Genomic DNA, 25,722 nt, shown 5'->3' with positions numbered 1-25,722 from the left:
AAATAATAAAAATTTTATTTCTTCTGATGGTTACACCTGATTTGTTTGTATTATGCTGAACTTCTTCTCTCTTTATTACTGCTAAGACTTGTCTAAAACTGAAGAAAGACTGACTATTCCCAGTCAAGCTTATACTACAGAATTTATGGAAAATTAGATCTGCACAAATATGTTATCCTGTTCCAAAGCATTAGGTTAACAAAATGGTGATTCTATGCCTTTATTTGTTCTTAATCCCTTTAAAGTAATGGGGGAAGACATCAGACTTATGAGCATTTTGAAATAAAATGTTAGGCCTGTAGACCACAGACTGGTGAGATAACAAACATACTTTTAAAATTTCTTCTGCAGTACTTACAAAGTGAGGAGAAATCACACAGCTGACCACACTGCAGCTACTTAATGCTGCTATAAATAGATCATAATAAGCATGTGGTGTATGTGATTGTCTGTGCTGATAAATGAAAGGGTGTGAATTTTTCAGCATCAGTGGAAAGACGGGAAAAAGCAAAAAACCTTCCTGATTGCAGCTGCAAATGGTAGCAATTTTTGCTTCCTGCATTAATGAATGTAATTCATGTAACACATATTACATCATTCAACAGCAAAATTCTCACATTCAGTTCACAGACAAAAAGTATTTTAATTAAGAATATCAATGAGTAATGACAATTCACTTTCAGAAAAAGCAAAGAAAACACTTCTTTGGCCATGTAGAAGGAGCTGTGATGCAAATATATTTTATCAGTGTAATAAATTCACTCTCCTAAAACTCTTTACCAAAAGAACATCCTTAAAGACATGTTCTGGTTTATTTGTCGGTTTTCTGTTTCTAACCTTCCTTAATGTGCAGTATTTGACAGCAAACCTGCATTTTACAGTCTCTAGTGATTGAATCACTTCATCTTCTATAAACATCACAAGTTCAAAGAGCTTTCAGCATCTGAACTCCAACACAACATACAAACTAAAATAATTCATTGTCTAGAGACCATAACAAATTTTAATGTGCATTTACAGAGTAAACAGAGGGCTGAAGGGGATCAAACCAGTCAAAGTGAAGATATGCATTACAAAATCCACACATTACTGAATTAAAAACTAAAAAGTGGTGTTTTTTCAAAAAAGAAAATAAAGATGTTTCTTGGTGGCACGACATACAGATAATATTAAAAACTGGCTTGCATGAGGACCAAAGTATGTCTACTCTGAAGTTATATCACACAGACTGTAAGCAATTTACAGAATTGAAGTTGGTTTTGCATATACAGGAGTTGCAAAATTAGAGAAAACACACTGAAATATAGAACGCACACACACACAAAAAAAAAGGATGTATATATATAAACCTCCACATAGTCATCAGGGGTTGGCCTAAGTTGGTACTTGCCATCACTGAACAAGAAACAAACAGAAAGACAGGGAAAAAAGCCCAAAGGGGGAAAAGAATAGTATATAGAAAAGCAAAAAGAAAAAAAATCTCAAAAGAAAAATATCCTCATATGTTTTTCAGAAACAACATCCCCTAGTCTGCTGAGCTGCTTAGTAGAATATTCCTATTCCTCATGCAAAAAAAGAAACCCCAAAAAAACCCAACAAAAAAATACCAAAAAAAAGAAAAAAAAAATTCATAAAGTTTGTGTGTTTTCTATTTATCTTAAATCACTATAGTTTGTTTCATTATTTGGCCTCTTTTTGCTTCCAGGCTGGAACAATTCTTTCAGCGTAGGAAACCAAATGTCATCCATGGTTAATTCTGTAATACTGAGGACTCGCAGGCCAACCCCTGAGAAGTCAAGGATGAGGCTTCTCCTTGCCGAAAGAAAAGGAAACTAGGTCTTGCTGTTACAAAACGTTTGATTACATCACACCAGTTCTCTTCAAATAAAATATCAGTGATACGCCAAAGAAAATAAGATATATCAAGAAAACATGTGGTATCCTCTTCTTTTTTATAATATTTATTTTATTTTATTTTATTTTATTTATTTAGTAATTTTGTTTGTACTTCCTGAAGAAGGTGCTCCTTGTGTAGAGATTTAGAGTACATTGGGTGCAGAGTGGTGGTTGGAGGTTAGGGTCAACTTTGCTGTCCGCTCCGTGGATTTTACAGGCGATTTGCTCTTTGCTTTAAGAAGAGAAAGTGATATTGGAAAAAGTCAGCACTTTTAGATTAAAGCAAAGCACCCTTCACAAAGCCACAAACAAGAAGCAGGACAGAAAGTCCATGGCTTGTAGCTATCCTCGCACCTGCGGAAGAAGTTATAAGATATTCGCTCATCTTGCAGATTTCCAATGCTCCTTATAAGGCTGTTTTAAACATATACATTTATTTATTTAATTAGCTCGCCAGGTTGGCTCTGGTGCCCATGAATGTCTTGGCATGCACTGCAAACAACAACACATACAAAGTATTTCAGTCCCAGGGAGGTTTTTTTTTGGTTTTGATTTGCTTCTTTTTTTTTTCTTGTCTGTCTTTTTAAACAATATTACCCAATGAAACGATAAACCAAGAGGAACAAAACCAAACACCTTCCACCTCAGAGTGTTCTTTACAAAATAATTTCGAGCATCACATCATTGGCTGCTAACAAAAAAGTCATGTAGTGGCTAAAAAGTGTTTTCTTGTAAACCGAAGTAGATACAGGTAAATGATTGCTATTTACAAGGGGGAAACAGACTGCCAAAAGGTTTGGACTCTTTATTTTTTGAGAAATTATATTATCTTTGTTTTCTTTTTAAAAAGCTATGAAAACAATGGTCTGTATAATTATTTCTAAACCCATGACTAGTATGGTAGCAGAATAAAAACTTTCAGGGCTAGACTGACTAAACTGCAATGTTCACACACCAAAGGCATGAGTATTTAGTTGTCTTACATGCCAAGTCTCAGTGCTTGATAACTCCCTGTATCATTTGGAATTACATTCAGAATTCAAAACTAATTACTTAAGGTAAAAACTATAAATGTAATTTGATAGCACTGTAAGTAGAAGTTGAGCTTATAACAGGTTAATGCATGATTAATAGATTTTATATCTATGTCATGTATTTGAAAAGAATAAATATTATTGCTGGTTAGAGGCATCAGTCCTATAACAGGGTAACAAGGGTGTTATAAGCAATCCATAATGATGGACTTGTAATACATTGTTAGGTTTTTTTAATCTATTAATCATGTATAAGATATTTTTGTAAAGAACTTAATATTAAACTAAATTATGGATTTCATTGCAGCCCCCAAAAGCACATTTATCTTATCATAAAGAATATACACAATGAAAGCAAAAAGAAATCCAGGCAAGTGCTCATTTTTTTAAAGTTTTCAGATGTAACACTGTTTTATGTATCTGCAAACTATAAGTGAAGCAAGAAGTATTTCTGCTCCTGTCTTTAGTAATTTTTCCTTTTTGAAATGGGGATTAAACTAAATCACAGATTTTAGATAAACACAGCTTGCTTTGCTAAATATATGGTGTGAGATGTTACATATATAGCAGTTTCCATAAAACACTCCTAGTCGTCTGTCACATACACAAGAACTTCCAAGCAATAGTGATATATCAATTATACATTTGCGAACTGAATTGCTGAATAAATATTAACTTTTAAATGAAAACTTGTCTCAAAGACATGAATAACATTTTTCCATTTTTTCCAATAACTTTGAGCTTAGTTTCTACTGAAAGAAGACGTGAGTGGGAAGCCCTGCTGTTCTCTTGCCCGTCTGATAACATTACTTGTAGCACACTGTCATAGTTTGCTGCGCTTCCCAGGACACTTGTTCCGTATTACAAACAAGCAGGTGCACAAGCAAATTTGCTGCAACTTTTTTCCTGTGTGTTGTTCTCACACTGATACTATTTATGATCTTGAACCCAAGAGCTCAATTTCTGGTTTTGGTTTTACTGCAGCATGACTTTGTTCTCTCTGTCTGCAAAAGCTGGCAGTTGACAAATTTTTATGAAAGCTTTTCTTTCCCTAACAAGGTTAGCAAAACTGAGTTAGAATCTTTGTTAGTGTTAGGTCATTTCCTGATGTATTGAATTATTTTTACTTGTTTGATTTCATTTAATGTTTTTTCTTTTTGATCGAACTAGGGAAATATGTCTCAATGCAACTCTAAAGAGGTCTTTAGAAATACATTTTGTCTGCACAGAATACATATAATGGAACTTGGAACAACCTCATTAATGTATTTTAAAAGAGTTTTTTAAAGCAATTAATGATGTTACAATTTGAGAATGTTAAAGCTGTGCAGAAGAGAAAAAGTATAATATAAAATAAGATTAACTTAAAATATGTCAAAGTAGGAAAAGCAGCACCATATTTGCAGACCAAATATTCTCTGATTTTTGTTTTCATTTTGCTTTTTTAATAAGACTTATTATTGTAGATAAGTCTTATTAATCTACAATATTATTATATTGTAGATTCCCAAATTAGGGAGTAATATATAATGCATACACATAACCTTTTTATTTAAAATGGTCAGTTTCTGACTAAATCATTACATCCCTCCAATTAATTTTACATGTTCTACATCCATTTTCTTCTCTAAACAGCAAGTTTGTTTATTTTGCAGGGAATTTAGACTAGAGTACATACAGTAAGTGTAAGCTAAAGCAGTTCTAAACTTATTGGAAAAAAATAGGGGAAATAACAGCTAAAACAATTTCAGTTTCTATGTGAAAAGGGGACTATTAGGATTATTAGAAAAAAACTGTAGTAGACTGTATCCTCTGCAAGGTTTTGGGAACTGGTTATTAGATCATAATCTGATTTAATACTTTCCAAAATGCTGTTTAATCCAAACAGAGAAATTTTCAGTCATATATCAGCCCACACAAAATTGACTTGAAATATACAGTGACATATATGGCTATTAGGTGTGCTCTCACCTTTTTAGTGATGCTTTATGAAACAAAATTGAAGTTTAAGTATACTCAGATTTCATTTTTTCTTTTCCAGAGAAGAATTGTATTTTTTCTTTCATGAACCTAAATATCTGTTTAGATTTTGCAAGAGTCAAAGCTGCAAAGGTAGAACAAGAACATAGTAAAGCTGAAAGCAGCTTTTTTATATTTTTTTCCTTTTCCTGTTCTGTCATTTTTGCTCATATTTATTAGTTTGTTTTTAATCTTGAAAAAAATGTGACAAAAATTATTCATAAATTCCCATTGTGACTTAGAATTTGGAAGTCATAGTGTGCTTAAATCAGAGGCTCAATTCCACTGTATCCAAATTCAGGCTTCCATGCAGGTGTGTTTTTAGTCTACCATTCTGACTAGGACTTGAATAGTATCACCTGAACTGTGAGCATGTTGATGTAAGTTAAAAGCTGTCTATCTGACTGTGGATTTGATAAACTGATTACTCATTATCCCACCATTTCAAGCATTATTTTCTAATTAACATAATGAGAAGAAAGAAAAGAAATTTTATTGAAGGTCAACAACATTGGGTAAAGCTGAACTGCAATTATGTAATCCTCAAAGACACTCACTCAGAAGAGCTGTCAAGTAATGTATATGTGTATTATTTCTACATTATTAGTTAAACTACACCTGATGTGTAGGTCAGACATTCTCACCACTCTCACAGTTTCACCTGTCAGCCATGGGGATCCAGTTAAATTCTTCTTGTGATATGGAAATCCCCATTAGTTGTCTTTTATTTCCTGCTCCTAACATATATCTAAAAGGACAAATGTCCCTGAAATACTGAGCTTTCTCCTGTAAACAAATGCTATATTGCCAAAGGCATGTGATGATGAGTTTTTGTGCAACAGCATGAAAGATTAGTTCATGACATTAAAGTGTTTGAAACTGTGTTTTATTCGAATTTATGATTTACTTAAATGTTAAGAACAGGAAAAAAAAATAGTGATAAATAATTGTGACCCTAGTGTTTAAAATGAAAAAAAAAGTCTCTGTCACAAATGCTTGTATTTCAAGGCTCATGGTGTATGAACCCCACAGCTAAACATCAATTTTGCTTTGTTAATGAAATTAATTTTAGAGCAACTAATTATAAAATAAAGCCACCAAAAGTTATAAATTCTTAGTAAAATGCAACTGGTCAAAATATTAGTTACTTATTTCATGCCTGAATGCAAACAGGCATGACCCCTTGCCTTCACTAAGATATTGATCAGACAAAATTTGTGTATGATACATGCGATTTGGGGATGCAAGCAGGGATGGTTGAATAATTTTGCCCATTTATTTTCACAACTGGATGAAACACTGAATTGAGAACAAAGCAACTGCCTCAGGAATTAATATTTTAGCATCTTCTATTTGTAGAATACCTTACACGGTAAACCACCCTGGGTCTCAAACAGTTTGCATCTGCCAGAATTGAAGTTTAGCAATGTTGTGTTTTGTAAGGTTTAGGATTTCTCTGGGATGTAACAGCATCCAGCATTCTGAGCCTCAATTGCTGTCAGAGCCTCTGAAAATTGTCTCCTTACAGTTGTGTGTACAATGCACAGTGTATTCTCATACAAATAACAGAAGGAATCTGATAATTCAACATTATTTCTTTAGTGCTTTACTAAACAGATAGGTTTAGTTAGGGTATCCTTGAGTTTCCTCTAAGTAGTAACCAACTGATCACAGGAAAGAGTAATGCCTTAGAAGAGTCCTGGCTTTGTGTTGACCAGTGCAGGAGAAATACAGCCAGTCACAAAAAGTTCATCCCAGATTCTCTGCACAGATTGCATTAGGCCAACATATCAACACATATACTTCAGAGACATATATTTGGGCTCTGCTGGGTATGAGTTAATTTTGTTGTTCTGCTGATTTCTGAAATCACAGAGCTGTTGAAACCTTGGAAGTTTCATTTTTCAGGAATTTGTGCTGAGGTTTTCCATGTTTAAATGCCTGGTTGTGTAACATTTATCTTTGCTTTATACTGTTAGATTTTAAATACTCTCCTTGTCAGCCCCAGTTGAACCCAGACAAAAATAATAATTTTGCATTATTTCCAGGTAAAGTAAGTAAAAGTTCATGTGATACCTGCCTTAATTTTACTGGGGACATAAATGAAGCCTAAGATTACTTGGAGGATATTTGCAGTTTTATTTCCATAACTACAGGTAAAACCAAGTATGACTGATTTTATTTGAAGCTTTATTTGAATATGTCTCACACAGGTTTTCAATAAATAGATTCTTCCCCTCTGGTCTACCAATTGCTATCATTCTTATTCATCTGAATTGCATAAATCTCAATTGTGTATAACTCTTCTATAGTGATGGGATACAAATACCCACATTCAGGAAGAAATTTTCTTATCCACAAACCTAAAATCCCCTTTACTTCTTTGGGGGAATGAGTTCTCAACTGTGTTTTAGGGTTCAGTCATGTGTGTTTAATTCTGGGGAATTGAATGACTGAATGATGATGAGCAGTAAGTATCACTCATATTCAATGGAGACCCCTTTCTTTAGGCTTTTACTCCATCTTTCTCCATTGGCTGTAAAGTAATGTGATGTCTTCATCTCACACTGCAGAGGGCAAATGAATTTGCCTCATACACCAGAAGAAACTTAGGACAGGTTATGTATTGAATTTCCCTGAAGTCTACTTAGACTTTGCATTCAGCATGTATCTCTGTTGATCTGATGTCTATTCCTTTTCTGTTAGTGATGCCCAGAAGAGAAGATGAGAAAGAAAAATGGGATTCTAGATGGATCCTTAATCCTTAGCTTTTATTAGATAAGGCATCCAGATGTGTTCAGACTTGTAATGGGGCAAAAGAAATGTACAACTTTCCAACCCTAAATGGAGGAGAGAGTTCTTCCAGAAATTTGAGCCACAATAACTTCTGGAGCCCTTTGTGAGCTAAGGGAGGTCACAGTCTTTATCCTGGTGCCAGCTATACCTCTGGTCATGTTCTATGCAAACATGAGATGGAAATACTTGCAAGAGAAAAAACTAGAGGAGACTTCAAATACTGGTAGCTTGTAGGAAAAATTATACTTGGCTTCAGACAGCGGTCCAGAAGAAGCCATAGTAAAACTAAAAAAGGACAACATATAGCAGCTTGAAAGGAGAAGGAAAAAGGAGTGGGACTTTGAATTACTTCATTTTCACAGTGCCAAGATGGACAGAAGTAGAATTAAGGGTACACTGGTGTAAAATAAACTGGAATTTTACATTCAGATCACTTTCTACATAATTCCTGACATTAACCCCTACCCAGAGAAATATTTAATTCATGTCATTTTTGTCTTTCTACTAGAACATATCTGAGAGTCATCATTCCCTGTTTAATTCTTAAAGAAGTGCTCTTGTTCATATCTCATTTTTAAGCCTCATGAGTAGACCCAGGCTTCCTAATTGGGCCATCATGCATATGAAGAAGCTAAGAGAATCTTTAATGTCTTTCTCAAAGATGAAAATGAGATCACCAAAATTATTCAGCCCTGTTATCCTTTTGCCTTGAACAGACAGGAGGGAGGTGTAAGATCCTTAAACATATAATTAAAATGGGCAGTTCATCAACATTTATAGCTGTTTGTACTTTTCTGATGAAAATAGCCAAAAATGACTGTCGTGTTTGAACACAGTTTTTCAGAAAGATTAAATGGATAGTGTACTTGACTTAGCCAATTTCTCCATTTTCCCTGACTTTCTCAGGAGAACGATATTCTGCCTACAGTCACAAATGTCCAAACAATAGCCATTTGTAGCAGACACCCTATTTCTCTTCCTTCCTTTAGCTGGTATTTGGACTTGCAAAGTTTTAAAATCTTTTCAAATGTGTAAGTAAAGCATTGACTTCAGCTCTTTCTATTTCAGTGAGAGAGTTCTTTTTGGGAAAATAGTTGCTGAAAGAGGTGATTGAAATTGGTTTGAAAAAACCATGAAAGACGTCTGTGAAATATCAGTGTTAGCTATTTAATACAGCTATTTAAATAAAACTTAGGTGAGAAGCAGTCCAGGCAACAATGCCTGTTGCACTCCTTCAAAGCTTAGGGGGAGGGTTGCAAACATAACCAAATGCAATTGTTATTGTTTCAGAAAAACTGGCAGTAGGTTTTTTGACTGCTCTTATCAGCACTGGGCACTTTTCCCTCTCATTCTTTCCTTCCATCCTATCTCTCAAAACCATAGAAAAAAATATCTTAGACCTTTTATAAGTGTGACAGAAAAATATAAACTGGTGTATTTGTATTTATCTGTATGAAATGGCTGATTCTAAAGCAAATGCAGTTTTTTCTGACTGTTCTGTGGTAACTCATCCTTATACTTTTATATCATTACTGTACTTTCATGTCGTTATGCTCTCTACTGAATGAAGGTGCAATTTAGGCTGTTAACAAAAATGCTTGTATTGACTCATTGTTTTAGTAGCCAGCTTGTGCTGTTGCAACTAAACATGCCTCCAACACAAACTGCTAAGCATTTTGGTAATGTGTATATAAATTTGTGTGTATTTGATATACACCACATTTAATTAAACAGTAAATGGAGCCATTCTTGAAAGATAACGTTACAACTGGACTTTTATTTGAAGAAAAGAGAATTGCACTTGTCCTTTTTCCCCTTTGCTTTCTGTATCTTGGTATTTTTTTATCTATTGGAAAGAAAATTTAGGTGGGTGTTACTAAATATTACACTATAATCTTCAACAGCACTGTCATGAAAAACATATGCAAAGAATGTATTATAACAGAGACAGAATAAAAAATCTGATTTTTTGCCAATATTTCAATATGTGACATGCAGTTCCCCTTTTCTCATTTTTCACATTTGACACTTTGGCTTATGTTTGACATACAGTCAACCCAGCCTCCTTCTGTTTATATAATTTATATAAGAACTATTTTCATTAAATTCAGCTATGTTTCCACTGCATGAGTATGTTTTTTCTTCTGTCTGATTCCTAGATAGCAAGTGTTTTGAGGCAGGGACCATTCCTCTGATCCTTTGTTTGCCTGGTGAATAATGCAGTTGCTACAGAAATTAGAACAATGACTAAAAGAAGTTGCTTCTGTCTAAGAGCTATGACTCACAAGTTTTTAATGGGTTTAGATGGAGCAGTTTAAGATGATAGTGCCTCCACTTCTCTGCCTCCCCCTCTTATGGAAATTAAATCTCCAATAGTAAAAGTGGTAGAAGCAAACCCCATGCCATCTATTTACTTATCTCAATTTAAGAGCCCTGCTTTAGTTTATTAGCTGTCATTGATGCCTTTATGACAATATAAGGGCTTGACACTGTGAACTAGAAAAGCTGAGCAGTGGACACCTATTTCCTCTTACTACCCAGATTTGGGGCAATAACTTTAGATTGGAGTATGACAAATACTTTGTCTGGCATCATTTTAAACTGCTAAAGCTAAATCTGTGTTCATAATCTAAAGCCTTCACCCTTGGTATTTCTGTTTTGCAAGTTAAAAAGAAAGATGCAAATAAAAATGATTAAAATAAAATCACCCCTACAGCCACAGTACACTAGTTTGAAAATTGTGGACTGTGAGAATGAAGCTCAAGGTCTTTGGCCAAATACATCTGAGATGTGGGATCAATCACAACTATGAAATATCATTAATCAATATTCAAAGACTCTTCAGGTAAAAGATGGTCATTGAATAATAAATACTGAATGTGTGGTAATAATTCAGAAAAGTACAAAATAAGTAATTGACCTGTTATTTTGTCAGCATTTCAGGCACAAACCTATGTAGTCATATTATCTAACATTATAATTCTCCCAAAGGGCCATGCACCCTCTGAATGTATAGCTCCCTGTGAGACCTACTGCTAGTTTTTGCCTTCATGATTGATTTATTCTTGCTCCTTGACAAAATATTTTGTCTTTTCAACTTTTTCTTTCAGTAGCACAGAATGAACTGGAGTTGGGTACACCATTTTCTGTAGCCTTGTTGAAGTCATTTTTATAATCCTTATTGGCCCATGGCTGTGATTTGGTGGCCAAAATCCTCAGTCAGTGTCACACAAAACAACAGCAGCTGAGGTAATAACAGCACTAAAAATAGCAATGGCAGCAGAAGTAGCATCCAGATTTTTTCTTTGTATTTTTGTTGGTTGATGAACACACAGATTGAATGTTTGAAGCACTTAAATGGGGCTGTGCAACTAAGTTTCACATTTTATTCACAGAAAATTAGGCAGCTTTTTTTCCAAGATAGTAGCATTCGTGAGTAGGTGGGGGATAAAACTTCAGTGAGATGGATCTGACTAGAACACCCACACACCGACAGGATAACAATTTGCACTGCCAAAAAGTACAGTGGCAACTTCCTTATGATACAGTAAAATGGAGTTTGGAGTAGTCTTCTCAAGGAAGGCAGCAAGATCATTATCTTCTCTTCAAATACCATCTAGCTTTATCATCAACGAAGAAGAATTGATTATTACTCTAGCATAAATATAGTAGCAGTCTCTGGAATATCTTTGAAGCTTTTAAATGATTTAATAAAAATCCCTCTCTAGGGAATAAGAATATACTGATATTGTTGAGCTTTCTAGCTAGTCTAGGTTAAGGTTTGAAAGAGAAACACTAGAAAAAGGTTGATCAAAGGCAAACAAAAAGCACAGAAAAAAAACCTGAAGCAGCAAAACCCACCATCAATCATGTCCTCTCCCACTGAATCTGCGAGCTGAAAGGAGCAGTTTTCAGGTGTTTTCCTTCCCTTCATTCAGTTTCCAGAAACCTTCACTGTCCTAAACTTTATCAGGTGGTACAAGCTGAACAAAGCTTCAATTCTTCTTGTAATTCACTCTCACATTAAGAGTAGAGGAGAATTAATCTTCATCCTCATCCTTTAGTCAAATTTTTTGCTATTTTAGATGAATGACATCCTTTCGACTTCAGCAGAGTTGTGTCCGTTCCAGCCAGCAGATAATTGCACCCATTCTTTTCCATTTTATGTGATGCAAAAGATTTTCATAATGAAGTAGGACACCATAGAAGGGAAACTTCCTGCTTCTCATCTGAAAAAAGCGAAAATATCCTCTGCTTTGCTGTATATCTGTCTTGTAACAAATGGGTTGTGTTCTGAAGCAAGGAAATCCCATCAGTTATTTCAAGATCAGGCCCTGTTACATATGCTGCAACCTCTGATGACCCACTGCAATCTGTCTGATTGTCAAGTAATGAAAACCAATTTGAGTGAGTTGACAAACAAATCTTACACAGCTTCTCCCCCACCCTTTTTTTCCCCCTCTTCTTCCTTTATTTTCTTCTCTTTGTTTACTGAATGTGTGCCCTCCTGCAATCTTTCTAGTAGTATTTACCAAATATAGTTGTATCAGGCATGTAGAACAGAACTACTGTGATTCTGCTACTCTGGGAGCTCTTGAGTGGTCTCTTACAAGACCTTTGCATGTGAATTTTGTTTTAAATATGAGGTTAGTCAGAAAAGTTTATTTTTAAGCAGCTAAAAGAAAGGAAGAGATATGATTAAGTGCATATGTAGCAATGACAGGCAGTGAAACACACTAGTAATGTTACTAAAAGAATAGGAAAGATCTCAGTACATGTGTATTATGTAAACAACAATGTAGATGGATAAAGGGCAAAATTATTTTCTTAGACTTTGTACATTTAGTTTCAACTGTGTCTGTTCTCACTGTTTCATGAACAGCTTCATAAGAAAAAAATAATTAATGCAGCATCCAAATACCATCATTTTTACAGAAATATGAGTTACAGGGATGCTGTCATATATTTAACAACAAATCCCAAATTTTGTTGGGATTTGTCTCAAGAAATTTCCGAAAATCATTATTTTCTCTTGTGATTCAATATTAGTGTTTAAACATGGGTATAAGTAAGGCTGAAAATAATATCACTGATTTAAGAAAGAATATGTTTGTAATGAAGCATACCCAAGTACTCAGTTTGGTACGGACACATGGGATTGCACAACTGCGCAAACTTGTAGAAAAAGGAACAAATAGTGGCTGGTGATTACTTTCTCTTCTTAATTCCCAAACCTGTGTTTTTATAAGAGGGATAGAAATGAATAGAAATTTTCAGTGGTATAGTATCAGTGATTGGCAAAGGCAATGAGGGATGCTTACAAAAAATAGATAATAGGCTTGTGACAGGAGTTAGAACTGCAGATACACCAAGAAGAGTTTGTTTCTGGGTCTAGGTGAACTAAGCATTAGGAACAGGATTTTAAGTACTTGTATCCATTTTGTTCTATCAATAAGCACACATATAAGAAATTAATATGTGGGTTTTTTAAAAGAAACATAAGGCATTATTGAGTTGATTTTGCATTGGAAATTCTGGCCTTAAAAAAACTCAAAGGGTGGAGGGTTAGCTGCCTTAAAGGTGTTGCTTTGTCAGTTAATTTATTCAGAGCACATTAGCACTTCTAAAAGATGTTTACAGTTTCAAGGTCAAGAGCTAACTAGTTATTAGGGTTACATCAACTAACATGGTTTGAATTGATTCCATTATTTTCAGAAGCAAAAAGAAGTAGAGCAGCATCTTTTCATGAAGAGGGAATCAAAGTGTATATTTCAGGTAAAAACAGAGCTTGCAGTGTATAGAGGTGTAAATTGGAATTGTGTTTTTGCAAGCATTTCTGAGAACAGCTGAATAAGGTTCAGAACAAGAAGAACAAAACTGTCATTGAGTTTTTGCTTTCATGAAGTCCAAAGGAAAGAGACATTACTTTTTGCTATGCCACAATCACAGTAATGGTTGGTGCTTCCCAGACTTACAGGTACTCAGTTTCTAAAACAGTAACTATGAAAGCCAAAGGATTCTTTGAGGGAAGAAAGCAGTAATGGTGGCTGTCACCTTGGTGAAGGCTAGAGCAGACATGTTGTTCCTTTGCTTTGAGAGGAGATGGAGCATAAATTAAAAAGAATAAAAAACCCGAACATGGAAACTGGTTTATATCCTAGAAGATTCCAAACTGGACATAAAATTAGTGCTTAAAATAGGTTGATGACAAAAGTTTCCTAGATTCTCTAGATAAAAGTGGAGATAGGAAGAAATGTCCTCAGTTTATCAGTATGAACAGACTGAAGAAAAAAAATTATCCTCTTTTTTTTTGCATTCATGCCTGATCATAAGCTTCTCAGGGTGATTTATGATGCCAAGAATCCAGGTCATTCTGCCTAGGTAAGTACCACCTTCTCCTTTGAGTTACTTTTCAAGTCATTAGTTGGAACACCGCCATTACCACAGGAAGTTGTGTCATGTAGATAGCTTAATAGATGAATTTGTTACTTCACGAAAGAACAAAAAGTTGCTAGAAATGTGCAGAGTCTGTATATAAGCAGGCAAAAAATTGACCTAATTGTGATTTAATTTGTAATTCTCTGAGGCTGATCCTCTTGAGTTTGAAAAGCAACTAATGGCTTTGAGTTCTTTAACAGAGTATCAGCAGAACAGGAAGACCTTGGGAGATATACTCATTCTCAGCACAACAAATTCTTCATCTGGTTTTGCTGCTATAAATGTTGACTGATTTGAATGCAGACAGCAGTTAGTTCCATCCATGAAACAATGACATTTACTGCAGCTTAGAGATTATTTAGCTTCCTTTCACCTGAATTCATTTTAGCTCTTGGACCCCACTTAATTCCTTAGAATTGCAAAGCTTTGTCATAACTCTGTGCTTTTACCTTTGGACTAAGATAGATTGTTATGAATAATTCAGGAAAAAATATGTCTGTCACTCCACCTGCACAGGACATTTTTTGGATGTATGCAGATTACTCTGTCAAATTACTCAGATTCCTATTAAGCTGTGATGGGTTACTTCATTTGCTGCAGCCCATAATTATGAAATGAAAGGGTCAATCTGTGTTGGCTTTGCCTTCTGCTTGCCTGACCTTTTTGACTTTGAGATAGTTATTTAGTGCTTCTTAGTATATTTTATGAAGACTCTGTGTGAGATGTTCTCATTACCTATTTCTTCCTGTATTGAATCTCCATTATGCTTACAGTAATAAATATATATATTTCTTACACTCACATAATATTTTTCAGAGCAGTGCAAAATAGTGAATGGGCCTCGTAGCACTTTAATTTGTCAGCTGTGGCTATATAGCTCCCTGACAGTTATCACTGATGTTCTCACTCTTGAACAGAGTAAGAGAATAGCAGAAATATCTGTACAGTTGGGAAGTGCTGATGTTTTAAAATAGTAGTGACTGTAAAATGTTTTTACAGAGCTGCACAGTAAATATCTATTGTTAAGAAATAAATTCTGCAGTGTACTTCAGGATAGAAGAAGTCGAGTACAGTGTTATCTTCCTTTTAAAAAGAATTCTTAGGGACAAAATAGTCATATAATCAGAGTCAATTTTTCATATATTAGTAGTCAAGTTCTTAAGCAGTAGCTGAATACAGAATTCCCAATAATTTGACATTTACAAATGTGAAATACATTTACAACATGTTTCCTATTGTTGTAAATGTATTTCACAATAATCTGTGAGGATGGCAGTAAAATTTATTTTGTTAGTTTGCCAATAACTACATAGCAGCTCTTTATACTGAAGAATATTTGATAAAATTACCTAGGGTTAGTAGCACTTTTCTCGCATTAGTGCTGAAGTCAATGTTTTACTCAACATGAACAAATATCACAACCTGTACGTCTTTCAAGTACAAATATGTACCTCATTATGATACATTTGTATTCAAACGTGTTTTGAAGTTCTAGACTGGATGAATACATTGCTTACATATAATGTAATCACACAGCAATCTTGTGCATGCATAAATATGGTTAGCATGATGTTAAAGAGGAGAAGACTCTGATAAAGTGAGGAAGTTGTGTTGATTCTGTATCATAAAAAGATAGACTATCAACACCTATGAAACCTCATTTCTGCTTTATTTGAGGTCTCATAAACTGACATATCCCTTCCCTCAGCTGAAGTTGCTCCTCTAAGTTAGATAAAGCTAAAACTCCCCACTTCCTTGTGCTCCTGTGGGCATTTCTATTTCTGTAGAATAACTATAAAATGGAATGAAAATCCAAATCTCATCCCAGCTGGAAGATATTCCAGGCCAGGCCAAGATATTCTCAAGTAAAGGAAAGCAAATCTTGGTTCTCAACAGTTTAACTGATGTTTAAAATCTGATGTCAAAAATATACAATCTGATGCTACACAAATAATTTGTGTAGCAAGTGACAATTAAATTGAAATTAAGCATATGAGTGATTCCTGGTACACTTTTATTTCTTCAGTCTACAAACTATACCTCTGATGAATGTAGCACTTCTCTGTGCTGTGTCATAAAAAATGAACTAATAAACTAAATTATATTTTATCTGTTCATTTTTAAATTACTTTTGATTAGGATTGTCTGTACTTGGTGTGCATTAATCTTTGCTCAAGTAAAAAATTAAAGATTTCTTTTTCTCTAACAAGGGCCTTTCCATGTAATCACCTATAAGATCTCAAATAAGAAATGTCCAGTAATCAGTCAAGACATTGCTTGGACTAAGGACATACACAATACTACAGAGAAAATTATATATCCAAAATGATTTAGTGTATTAGCTGTTTTGTGCACACATCGGCTGCAATGCAGTATAGTCTGTTACTACATATTTCATAAATTAATTTTAATTAATTTCACATAGGATGGAATAGAAAGCAAAATTTTCTATTTATGGAAAAGTCTGCTGCTTTGAAGTGTAAGAGTCCAATGGAAAATAAGAAGTGTGTACGTTTATCTGAATGGAAAGCTATGATAGATTGTGGTTTTAAATCAAGTGAAATATTTATTTTCTTGTAAGAGCTCAGATATTTTTGGAAGAGCTTAAAAATGAAAGTGGCTCCATTTCAGGAAAAGACAACTGAATATAACTTACATAAATTTTAAAAAGTGTATACAGAGGTAAAATATTGATAGTATATGCATCACCTTTTTTAGCAGCAATAAGAATTCTTATGAATTTATATGAATAATCATATTGTTCCAATCTGTAAGGAAATGCATTTTCCTCATTAAAAAGTCTTTAACTTTTCTTACCTGTAACTTTTAAGTGATTTCACATTAGGTGTGCTGTGAAATTTGTTGTAATCACAGTTTTTGATTCAACAACATACTAGCAGAAAAATGATGCATCAGAGTTAGCTTCCATTACATATTTTAAGGTATGCTGTGATTTTGCTCCTTACATTGGCCCTCAGTTTAAACAGAAGCAACTCAGAAACCCTTAAACTTGAACAGTTTGTTTTCCAGAGAATATTTAATAATTTACATATCATTTTTTTATCTTGTCCATTTCTCTATTTCCATCATATAGAACTGCACCTCCTGTATATTCATGTCCTTTTGAATAACTGTGAATTTTATGGTATCAATGTAGAAAATTAAGGCTGATATTCATTACAGGCTATGTTTGCAGTGGTGACCAAAATCCCCCCAACAATATGTATAAAATGTTAATTTCTACATGACAGAAAATGAAAGCACTGCCATTTTAATCCTTGATTCAAAGCCAGTGATCAAGCACTTGAAGATGACAAACACACAATCTCTGATACACCCATGGTCTTTCTAAAGCCTACACAACAGAGAAACTATCTGGTGTCTCTAAGGTCCGTTTAGATTTAGAAATCAAGTCACTCATGAAAATAGGATTGTCAGTGAAAGTAGATTAATTTTAACAAATGTTGAAGATATAAGTTAGGTGACTGGTGTAAAACAACTTAGGAAGAAACACATCTGGATGAGTGTTTTATTTAATTTATCATGCACAGACATCTTAAAATGAGATGAGTCATTCAGTGACATGCCCCTGTCTCTCCACACACACTACAGGGAAAACTAAGCTTTGATTCGAGAGCTAGCCTTAGGTGGGTAAAACTGGTAGAGATAAAATCCACGTATAGAAGTTTAAGGTTTTTTGCTTCTTCTGCTCAGAAACTTTTTTTTTTCAGATTTCAGGAAGTAAAGAGATAGCAGGAAGAATAGAACCAGAGAGAAGGAGGAACAAATGAGCACCACACTCTTCCTAGTCACAATTCCTGGTTACCTTGTTGATTTAGCCTCCTTTTTACATGCTGGTAAGCAATCAAATGAAAGCTCAAAATGCTTTACCATACCTGATTGTGGACTTTGTTTGGGGATTTTGGCTGCTGCTTCGGGGCTGGAGGTGGCACGTACACGCTGATTGGCAGAATTGTGGATGCTACTTGGGACAGCTGCTGAGATGTTTTTACGAGGTTTCATGTCTTGCAACCACATTGGGGATGCTTCAAAGGCTTGCATTCGCCGAGAGTGGCTGTTAGCATTGACTTTGAGAAATGCCTGGGCCTTGTATTCCTGAAGGTCTCCATAGTTGGCATCGGTCACCCTGCACTCATACAAGCCTTCATCCTTTTTCCTCACTTTTGATATCTGCAGCTTGTGGGAGATGTCATTCCCTTGTACTTTCACTGTCTGCAAATTTTCCAGGAAAAAATAGAGAAAAAAAACATTGTCATGAATTCTTCTTTCTTATGAAAAATTCTATGGGTATAGCACCAATTTACTCAATAGTGTGATTGTGCTTACTGCAGGGAAGTTACATCAAGGATGAGTATGGCTAATTGTGTCTATAAGGATGCCTGACATCTTCTTTGCAAGTCTGCTTAGATAGTTTGCTCTGAAATTTAATTAGCTTCAGAAAAAAACCCCAAACTACCATGTTCATTCCAATTAATTGCTTAAGATCATGAACATTCTTAATGAGCTTTCTTATGTAAACCTAGTATCTGTGTACTTTATTGGTTAAACCTTTCCAGTTAGTTGGCTTTATTGAATAATTCAGTTTCTGAACTAGTGCATTAACAATTTTGTTAGAGATGAAGATTTAAACTATGTAAAAATAACTTTTTATTAGATTAGCTTGTACTCTTTACTATATTGAAATTGTATTTTACATTCAGTTTGTCTCCTTCAAGTGTGTCAAAATTTTTGGTATTTTTTTCTGTTAATGATAACAAGACATATTGTGTCAGGTTGTTTCTTTTGTCTTGTTTATCTGTGTATTTATTAGAAGCACATGTTCAGAATTTTTTTTTAAAGTTATCAGCTAAATTAAGACTCCTGATTTATTTTTAATTAGTTCTAATATCTGAGGGCAACATAACATATTTTTATTTCTGATAATTAAAACACACATGAGTAAATTATACATCCAGAAATGTGTAATCAGTATTAAGATGCATTGGGAAAAGTTAACACAGTTTCCTTTCTGTATGTTCATCACTGCAGAGAATTTATATTTAATTAATTTTCTATTACTCTCTATCTGAATTAATATCTGGTGCCCCACAGGAAGCCAGTTAGAAGGTATTCCACAGGATATAAATCTTCAGCTTTGAAGAACTTCTGAACCTGGTTTGCTTCCATCATTGCACAAACATGGATGCAAAGGTTGCTTTGTGTTGTATCAGTGACAATAAGGAGACCTCAAGATGATGAATAAATACATGGTAGATCAAAAGAATAGTGAACCACTAGACTGAAGCTAGACACATGTTACTGGGGACTGTACAATATATTGTTTCTGACAGCTTGGCCTACTGTAGTAACCAGTGTTGGCAAGGCACCTTTATGCCTTCTTGATAAATTGAAGAGCAATACTCATGAATATGTCATTGCTTCAAGGTACTGGATGGACTTTATAGCCTGATGTGTTGTACCCAGATCTGAATTTATACTTGGCAAACTGAGCTGAAAGTATAGATTATGTACTTACAGACATAATGTATGCAATATTAATTGCACAGAAAGTGCTGGATAGTTATTTAAATCATATTCAATAACAATATATATCTCTACTGAACAATTAATGTTCAGCAAAAGGATTAAAGAAGATTCATATGAATGGAAAGAGGATTGGTAGGTCATATTGTTACTTCATTTGTTCCTATGCAAGAGCCAGAAAATTAACAGTATTGCATATCCCTGGTGAAAAACAGAATTGTTTTTGACTTTTGCATTTGAAATTTATAAATTCTTGCGGGGAACACATATGCATGTTTTCAGTTTGTGCTACTTTATCATTTAGAACAGATAGAAATGGTGTATTTCAGCCCACATCCAGCATTTTAAAAAATATTTATTAAATGTACTTTAGTTTTCTCTTCATTATGATAATTTATGTTAGTACTAATGGAGCTGTGTATCCCTTAAAAAAAAGGCTACATTTCTAAAAAGTAGATACAAAGTAGATTTAGACATCTAAATAATGTTGATTATTTTTATTACAAATAGCAAAGAAATGTTTTATGCAAGCTTATAGGAGCACTATACGTACCTTCTCATGAATTATTATTATACATAATGAAAGAGATTTGTAACTTCAAAGATGAGACAAACTTTACAGTCTATATTGTGTCTCAGTTCTTATGGATTACTTCAGGGATTTCAAATGAGCCAGTACTGATAAGGAATGAATTATCTGCTAGCCCTATGTCTAGCAGAATAGTATCCAAGGACCACATGTGAACCTCACTTGTAAGATAGTCTACAAATGCAACTGAAGATATGGTCCATGACACAAATCCTTTCTAGTCAATGGTAAGAGTTATCACAGAAAATGTAAGTATGGCTAGAATATGTATTGTATTGAACACAACGTACCTGAGTCCTCATTTATAAATGCTCTTCAGCTACACTTATGTATACTTTGACCTGATGTATTATCTGGTTTTTTATTTGTAGGCATCAAAAAACAGCAGAGTAAAGGATTTGTCAGAAATTATTGTCCTTTATTTGTCGCTGTTTTAAGCTTTGCTGGTACTTAAAGCCTTGTCTGCAGCTAAAAAAACACTTCCAAAGCGATTATGCCAGAGAAAGGGAAAACCCCTCTAGGCTCAAAGGGAATATTCCCGCTGCAGTATCTGCTAAGTATCTGTGTCTTTCCACTGCAGTGAGCACCACACCATCATCCAACCACCATACATTTCTTGGGATGCTGAGGGAGGAGGATGTGACCTATTCTGAGGTCAGTAGCAGCCTTCTGGCTGGGCCTGACTCAGGACATGAGTCGGCTGTGGAAGGCATTTTCTCCCTGCAGAGAACAGCTGCAGGGGGAATAGAGCACCGCTGCTTTATAATTCTGTTGAGATAAGATTCTGGTTTAATCTCCAAGCAGCAGATTGGTAACTGGTGTCAGAATCTCACTTTTGTAAAACTGAGTCTCTGTGGTCAAGAGTTGAGATTACTCCCAATGGGGAGGTTTTGTGCAAAGCCTTTCCCAGCTTTCTTTCTGCCAGCATGTATGGACCTGAGAAAACACCCATTTAAGCAGCTGCACACCATGCTAAAGGAAAGTGCAGCTTCATGGACAAATTTTAGCCTTAAAACCAACTTTGGAGTGCTAAGGCAGACTCAGCAGTTGCCCATGGTAAATAAAACAAGAAATGCAACGATGGGTGCAGGCTGAATTCTTCACAGGGTATAAGCAGGGTCTGCCAATGGACTTTGCCTCGACCATACTGCTCGATGCCTCCATGTCCAAGGGTGTGGGGGGCTGCATGGGGAAAGGCTGTCCTGACACCCTTTGCCAGGGCGGTCAAGGAAGTAAGTAGGAAGTGGTCACAGAATGATAGAATCAACTACTTAGGTGGGAGAAGACCTCTAAGCTCATCGAGTCCAACCGCTGAGCTGCAGGCTGCCAGCTACCCGCAGTCCGCGGTGCGGACGGGGAGGAGATGCGGGGCAGGACCTGGCCCGGCGCTCGGAGGCGGGGAGACGCTCCCTGGGGAAGGGACCCCCGGCCGGCGGGGACTGCCCGCGCCCTGCGGCGACACTTACGCTGATCTTCGTGCCGTCGCTGTCCAGGTCCCGCTCGGGCAGGAACTCCACCTGCAGGGAAAGGAGCGCCGCCGTGGGTCTCCGGCCCTCGCCTCGCCCCGCTCCGCGCCCGCTCCCGCTCCCGCCGCGCAGCCCCTGGAGCGGCGCGCCGCGCCTGCCACCTGCGGGCCGCGCCGGGGACAGCCGGGAACAGCCGGGAACAACCGGGAACAGCCGGGGAACAGCCGGGAACAGCCGGGGACAGCCGGCACGGGCGGCCGAGGAACGCGGACCCGCGGACCCTCCGCCCTCCTGCCTCCTATGGGCGCCTTTTGCCGCGCCCGGTGGGGAGATAGCAGCGGCCGTAGAAGGGCGTTCCCGAATGGCAGTGTGAGTGGACATGGCTGTTCCTGTCCCAGTCAGAAGGATGAAATCACGCTGTTGACTGATTTTGGGTTTTTAGTTCCTATGGGGCATTGGTTCCCCCCTGCCTCCCCCGCCCCCTCCTGCGTGTGCCCTCCTGTGGCAGCTGCTTACGGAGTTAGGGCTGCCAACTCGGCTGCGCTAGATGGAAATTGCAAGGCACGTGAAGGATCTTGCCACATGGGAAATAAAAAGATTCTCACGAGGAGCAATCTTTGAACAGCTGCTTTCCAAGGGAAAATGAAATAAGGAAAAGCAATAATAATATTAATAATAATGCATATAAATAAAAAGGGGGAAGGGGAAATAGACTTCGGAAACCCTGTATGGTTATGTGAACAGACCTAGCTGCATAGTGGAAGTGACAGACACCAAAGGCACCAACCCCTGAGGTGGGCATTTTTCTCTGCAGGTTCCTGCTCTGTCATTTCATAGTTCAAATTAAGTCCCTAGGGAGATGCAGAACCTCTCTCTGCTCCTTCCTTCTGCTTTTCCTATCTTTCCTTCTCCCTTTCCTCCCCATCCTTTCTGTAGCATTCCCCAGATGGTTTTAAGACTCCATGGAAGAGGATCAGTACCTGAGTGCCTGTCACCTCAGCACCAGCGTCTTGGTCCTCAGCTGCCCTCAGAAACCACCACTGGATTTCAAGGTACACCGAAGTAGAGCCACTTTGGAAAGCACAAGACATCTCCACATTCTGCCCTTCAGTGGCCGTGACATTTCGGGGAAACTCTGTGAATTTTGCTGCAAAACAAATGCATAACATATTGCTACCTTCTAATCATAATAATGATTCTTGTGTTGTTTTTTTTCTGTTTGTTTGTTTCCTCCCCCACCCCCTTTAAATTCTCAGTTTTCTTTTCTTATTCCCACTCTTGTTTTTTTTCTGTTTGTTTGTTTCCTCCCCCACCCCCCCCTTTAAATTCTCTGTTTTCTTTTCTTATTCCCACTATTTTCATTTTTTTTTCTCCCAAGTGTCCCACACATTATCTCCCCCAATTTTTCTCACATCCAGGTATGTTTTTCCTCCCCTATGCACAAATCCATCCTTTACACTCTCAATTCTGCTCATGGGAAATGTTATAGATCCCCCTGCTTGCTCCCATGAGCTGGTGAAGTTTCACATAATTAGATCCAAATACCCTTGGGCAGAATGCAGTATTTCACCAGACACACAGGGATTTTGTACAAGACCATTTTAGGAGAGGAAAAAATCAGACTTATTTCTTGCATTTTGTAGGGCTGGGCTGTAGACCTGTAAATTGTTAAACTTCCAGTGCCAGCAGAAGCAGCTGTTGGCACAAGCACCTCTGGGTACTGTTCTGAGTCAGTGTTACAATCACTCCTCAAATTTCCTTTTCAAAGGCTTTACCTGACTTAGTTACTCAGATTCTGAGAACCTCTACTTGCATAATTGGACCAAAAATCAATTCACCTTCTGTTTCTCAGTCCCAGCAGACACTTTCTAGAACTAACCTTCATATTTGTATCTCAGTCCTTCAACAAGATCTGCCCATTTCATTTCACCACTGCAAGGTATAAGAGCTAATGCTGATAGACATTGTGTAAGGTATCAGTGATTCTTTAAGGCTAAGTCTTTACTTCCTTCTCATCCTTCCTATCACTCACTTTAAAATTGTGCAACATAATGAATTATGATAGTCAAGTGAGGAGGACTGCAGAAAAACAATCTAATAAATAAATGCTGTGTTTCAAGAAGAGGAAAAATTGGAAAGACTCTGCAATGTCGCTTTCTGTTATGAATTGCTACAGATTGACTAGAGCACATTATGATCTGAAGGAAATGTGATGTGAAAGAAATATTGCTCATTGTCTCCTCCCCCCTTCCCCTCTCTTTATACAGTCTTCCTAGCCAACCTGGAATTGGTGGGATAATTTGGTAACCAGTGTTACTTCTCTTTACCCTTGCCTCTGTGCCTGGAGGCAAATACTTTCAAAGCTGATAGCTTTATATTCCACGGTGCCCCTTTTTCAGACCCCCACCCCCCACCAGCCAGCCATTGCTAGTCACCGACTTAAACTGCCAAAAGGACCGTGCATTTTGCGCGTTCGGTGCTAGTAAGTTTGTTTTGGGGCTTCTTTTCGATTTGCTCCTTCCCTCCCCTCCTGGCCAGTACGCGTGAGCGGCGTGGGGAGCGGGAGGGGAGCGCTGCCGGCATCCCCCCGGTGCACGGCCAAGCGCCAAGCCGCGGGGAGCTGCGGGCAGGGGAGGGCGAGCAGGGCAGGGGCGGCGGGCACGGGGCGGAGGGAGGGGACGGCGGGCTCGGACCGGCGGGGGCAGGGGGAGCGATCTGTCCGTGGTGCTGACGGCTCCGCCGCAGCCTCGGGGTCCCGGACACCCGGCTCCTGCAGCGCCGGGGCTGCTTGGAATGCAAAGCGCGCCGTTCGGCGGAGAGGGAGGGAGGAAGGCGACGGGGGTGGGGGAGCTATTCAAAGAAGTCGATTTTCTCTTTTTCTGCTTTTTTTTTTTTTTTTGGTGGGGGGAGAGTGGTAGAAATGCACACAGTCAGGGAATAGGAATGAAGGTCTGACTGTGAACGTTGCAGGATAATAAGAGAGGAAAGGGAAAGCAGCACAGACTTCAATATTTTAAGAGAAGCAGTAGGTTTAGCCAGCCGGTACTTGGTCTGAATGCAATAATTATGCATGCACGGGTAGGTGTTTATTGTATGCAAACATGCCCCTCTAACAGCATGCACAACTCAAACACATGCATGTCCATTCCCCAGCACCCCTTTACTCTTCTGCAAGGTTCCCTCTTTGCATTTGCGTAAAGAAAGCCTTTTATATTTCTACTTTGGGGAAACTTCTCACTTCTTTTCCTATTTACAGACAGTTTTGTCTGTACAAACTAAACCTGATGCTTGGTGTCCTCATCTCGTACACATTTTCATTGTTTTCCTTCTTTCCCCCTTTCTTCCTTCCCCCCCCCCTCCCCCCCAATCCTGTTCTCAGTCTGTTCTAACATAGAAAACCAGACAGACACATATTGACAATAAGTGATCTTACCTTGGGTAGAAAGTCCTTGTTGAATATACATAACTGAAAAGAAAATGAATCCAATATAAGCTAGAAAGATCCCCATCATTCCAAGATGAAAAAGTCACATCAGGGAAAAAAAATAAAAAAATCCAAAGGTGTCCTCAGAAAACAAAGAACTGATATATAAGTGTATATGTGTGTTTCAAATATCTGAACAGAAAGAAATTTGCAATGTTACAAAAAGGCTCTGTATTGTAGACCTGGCTGCGACACTGGCAGCATTCTGCTGCTCAGTGGAGTCTTTTTCTTTGAGAAGAGCGAGTATTGCAATACAGCGTGGTTCAGATGAGCTGTCTCAGGCGCTGTGTTGCTTGAAGTCCAGATACAGACTAAAAAAAACACAAACCGTTGAAAAGTGGGTATCAGCTGCCTTCTGTGCCTTTTTTCAGCTACCTGGCAGCTTCGTCCAACGTCAGCTCTTGCTGCTCAGGATGGCGTGATGACTGCCCTCCCTACACACTGATCCAGCTTGGG

At 37.3% G+C, this 25,722-nt stretch overlaps 1 protein-coding gene across 3 annotated transcripts; it reads right to left on the bottom strand.

Annotated features, from left to right (window-relative positions):
• Positions 1–618: 618 nt before the first annotated feature.
• Positions 619–25,722, bottom strand: VSTM2A (V-set and transmembrane domain containing 2A). Of its 3 annotated transcripts, none has more exons than XM_039714895.1 (5): positions 25,216–25,722; positions 22,763–22,929; positions 21,783–21,833; positions 18,080–18,416; positions 619–2,250 (listed from the first exon to the last, which is right to left on the bottom strand). In XM_039714895.1, the coding sequence occupies exons 1-5, from the start codon at positions 25,292–25,294 to the stop codon at positions 2,174–2,176; spliced, it is 711 nt and encodes a 236-aa protein (XP_039570829.1). In that variant the 5' UTR covers positions 25,295–25,722; the 3' UTR covers positions 619–2,173. The 3 variants fall into 3 exon arrangements, with proteins under 3 accessions (XP_039570829.1, XP_039570828.1, XP_039570830.1); XM_039714894.1 differs by having other exon boundaries at positions 619–2,128; XM_039714896.1 differs by having other exon boundaries at positions 2,109–2,388.

The sequence above is a fragment of the Passer montanus genome, unplaced genomic scaffold (assembly GCF_014805655.1).
Source record: "Passer montanus isolate IOZ18808 unplaced genomic scaffold, ASM1480565v1 scaffold31, whole genome shotgun sequence".
Lineage (NCBI taxonomy): Eukaryota > Metazoa > Chordata > Aves > Passeriformes > Passeridae > Passer > Passer montanus.
Note: the sequence above shows the minus strand (reverse complement) of the source record. Positions and strands in the feature narration are given on the sequence as shown.

What these genes read in the sequence shown, in the direction of transcription:
- VSTM2A (XM_039714894.1), bottom strand. Translation starts at nt 25,294, where the DNA reads ATGATGGGGATCTTTCTAGCTTATATTGGATTCATTTTCTTTTCAGTT. An exon ending in ACAAGGACTTTCTACCCAAG is followed by an intron (nt 22,930 to 25,215) that starts GTAAGATCACTT and finishes TTTGTTTTGCAG; the next exon opens with CAAAATTCACAGAGTTTCCC. An exon ending in CAAACAAAGTCCACAATCAG is followed by an intron (nt 2,129 to 18,079) that starts GTATGGTAAAGC and finishes CTCTTCTTAAAG; the next exon opens with CAAAGAGCAAATCGCCTGTA.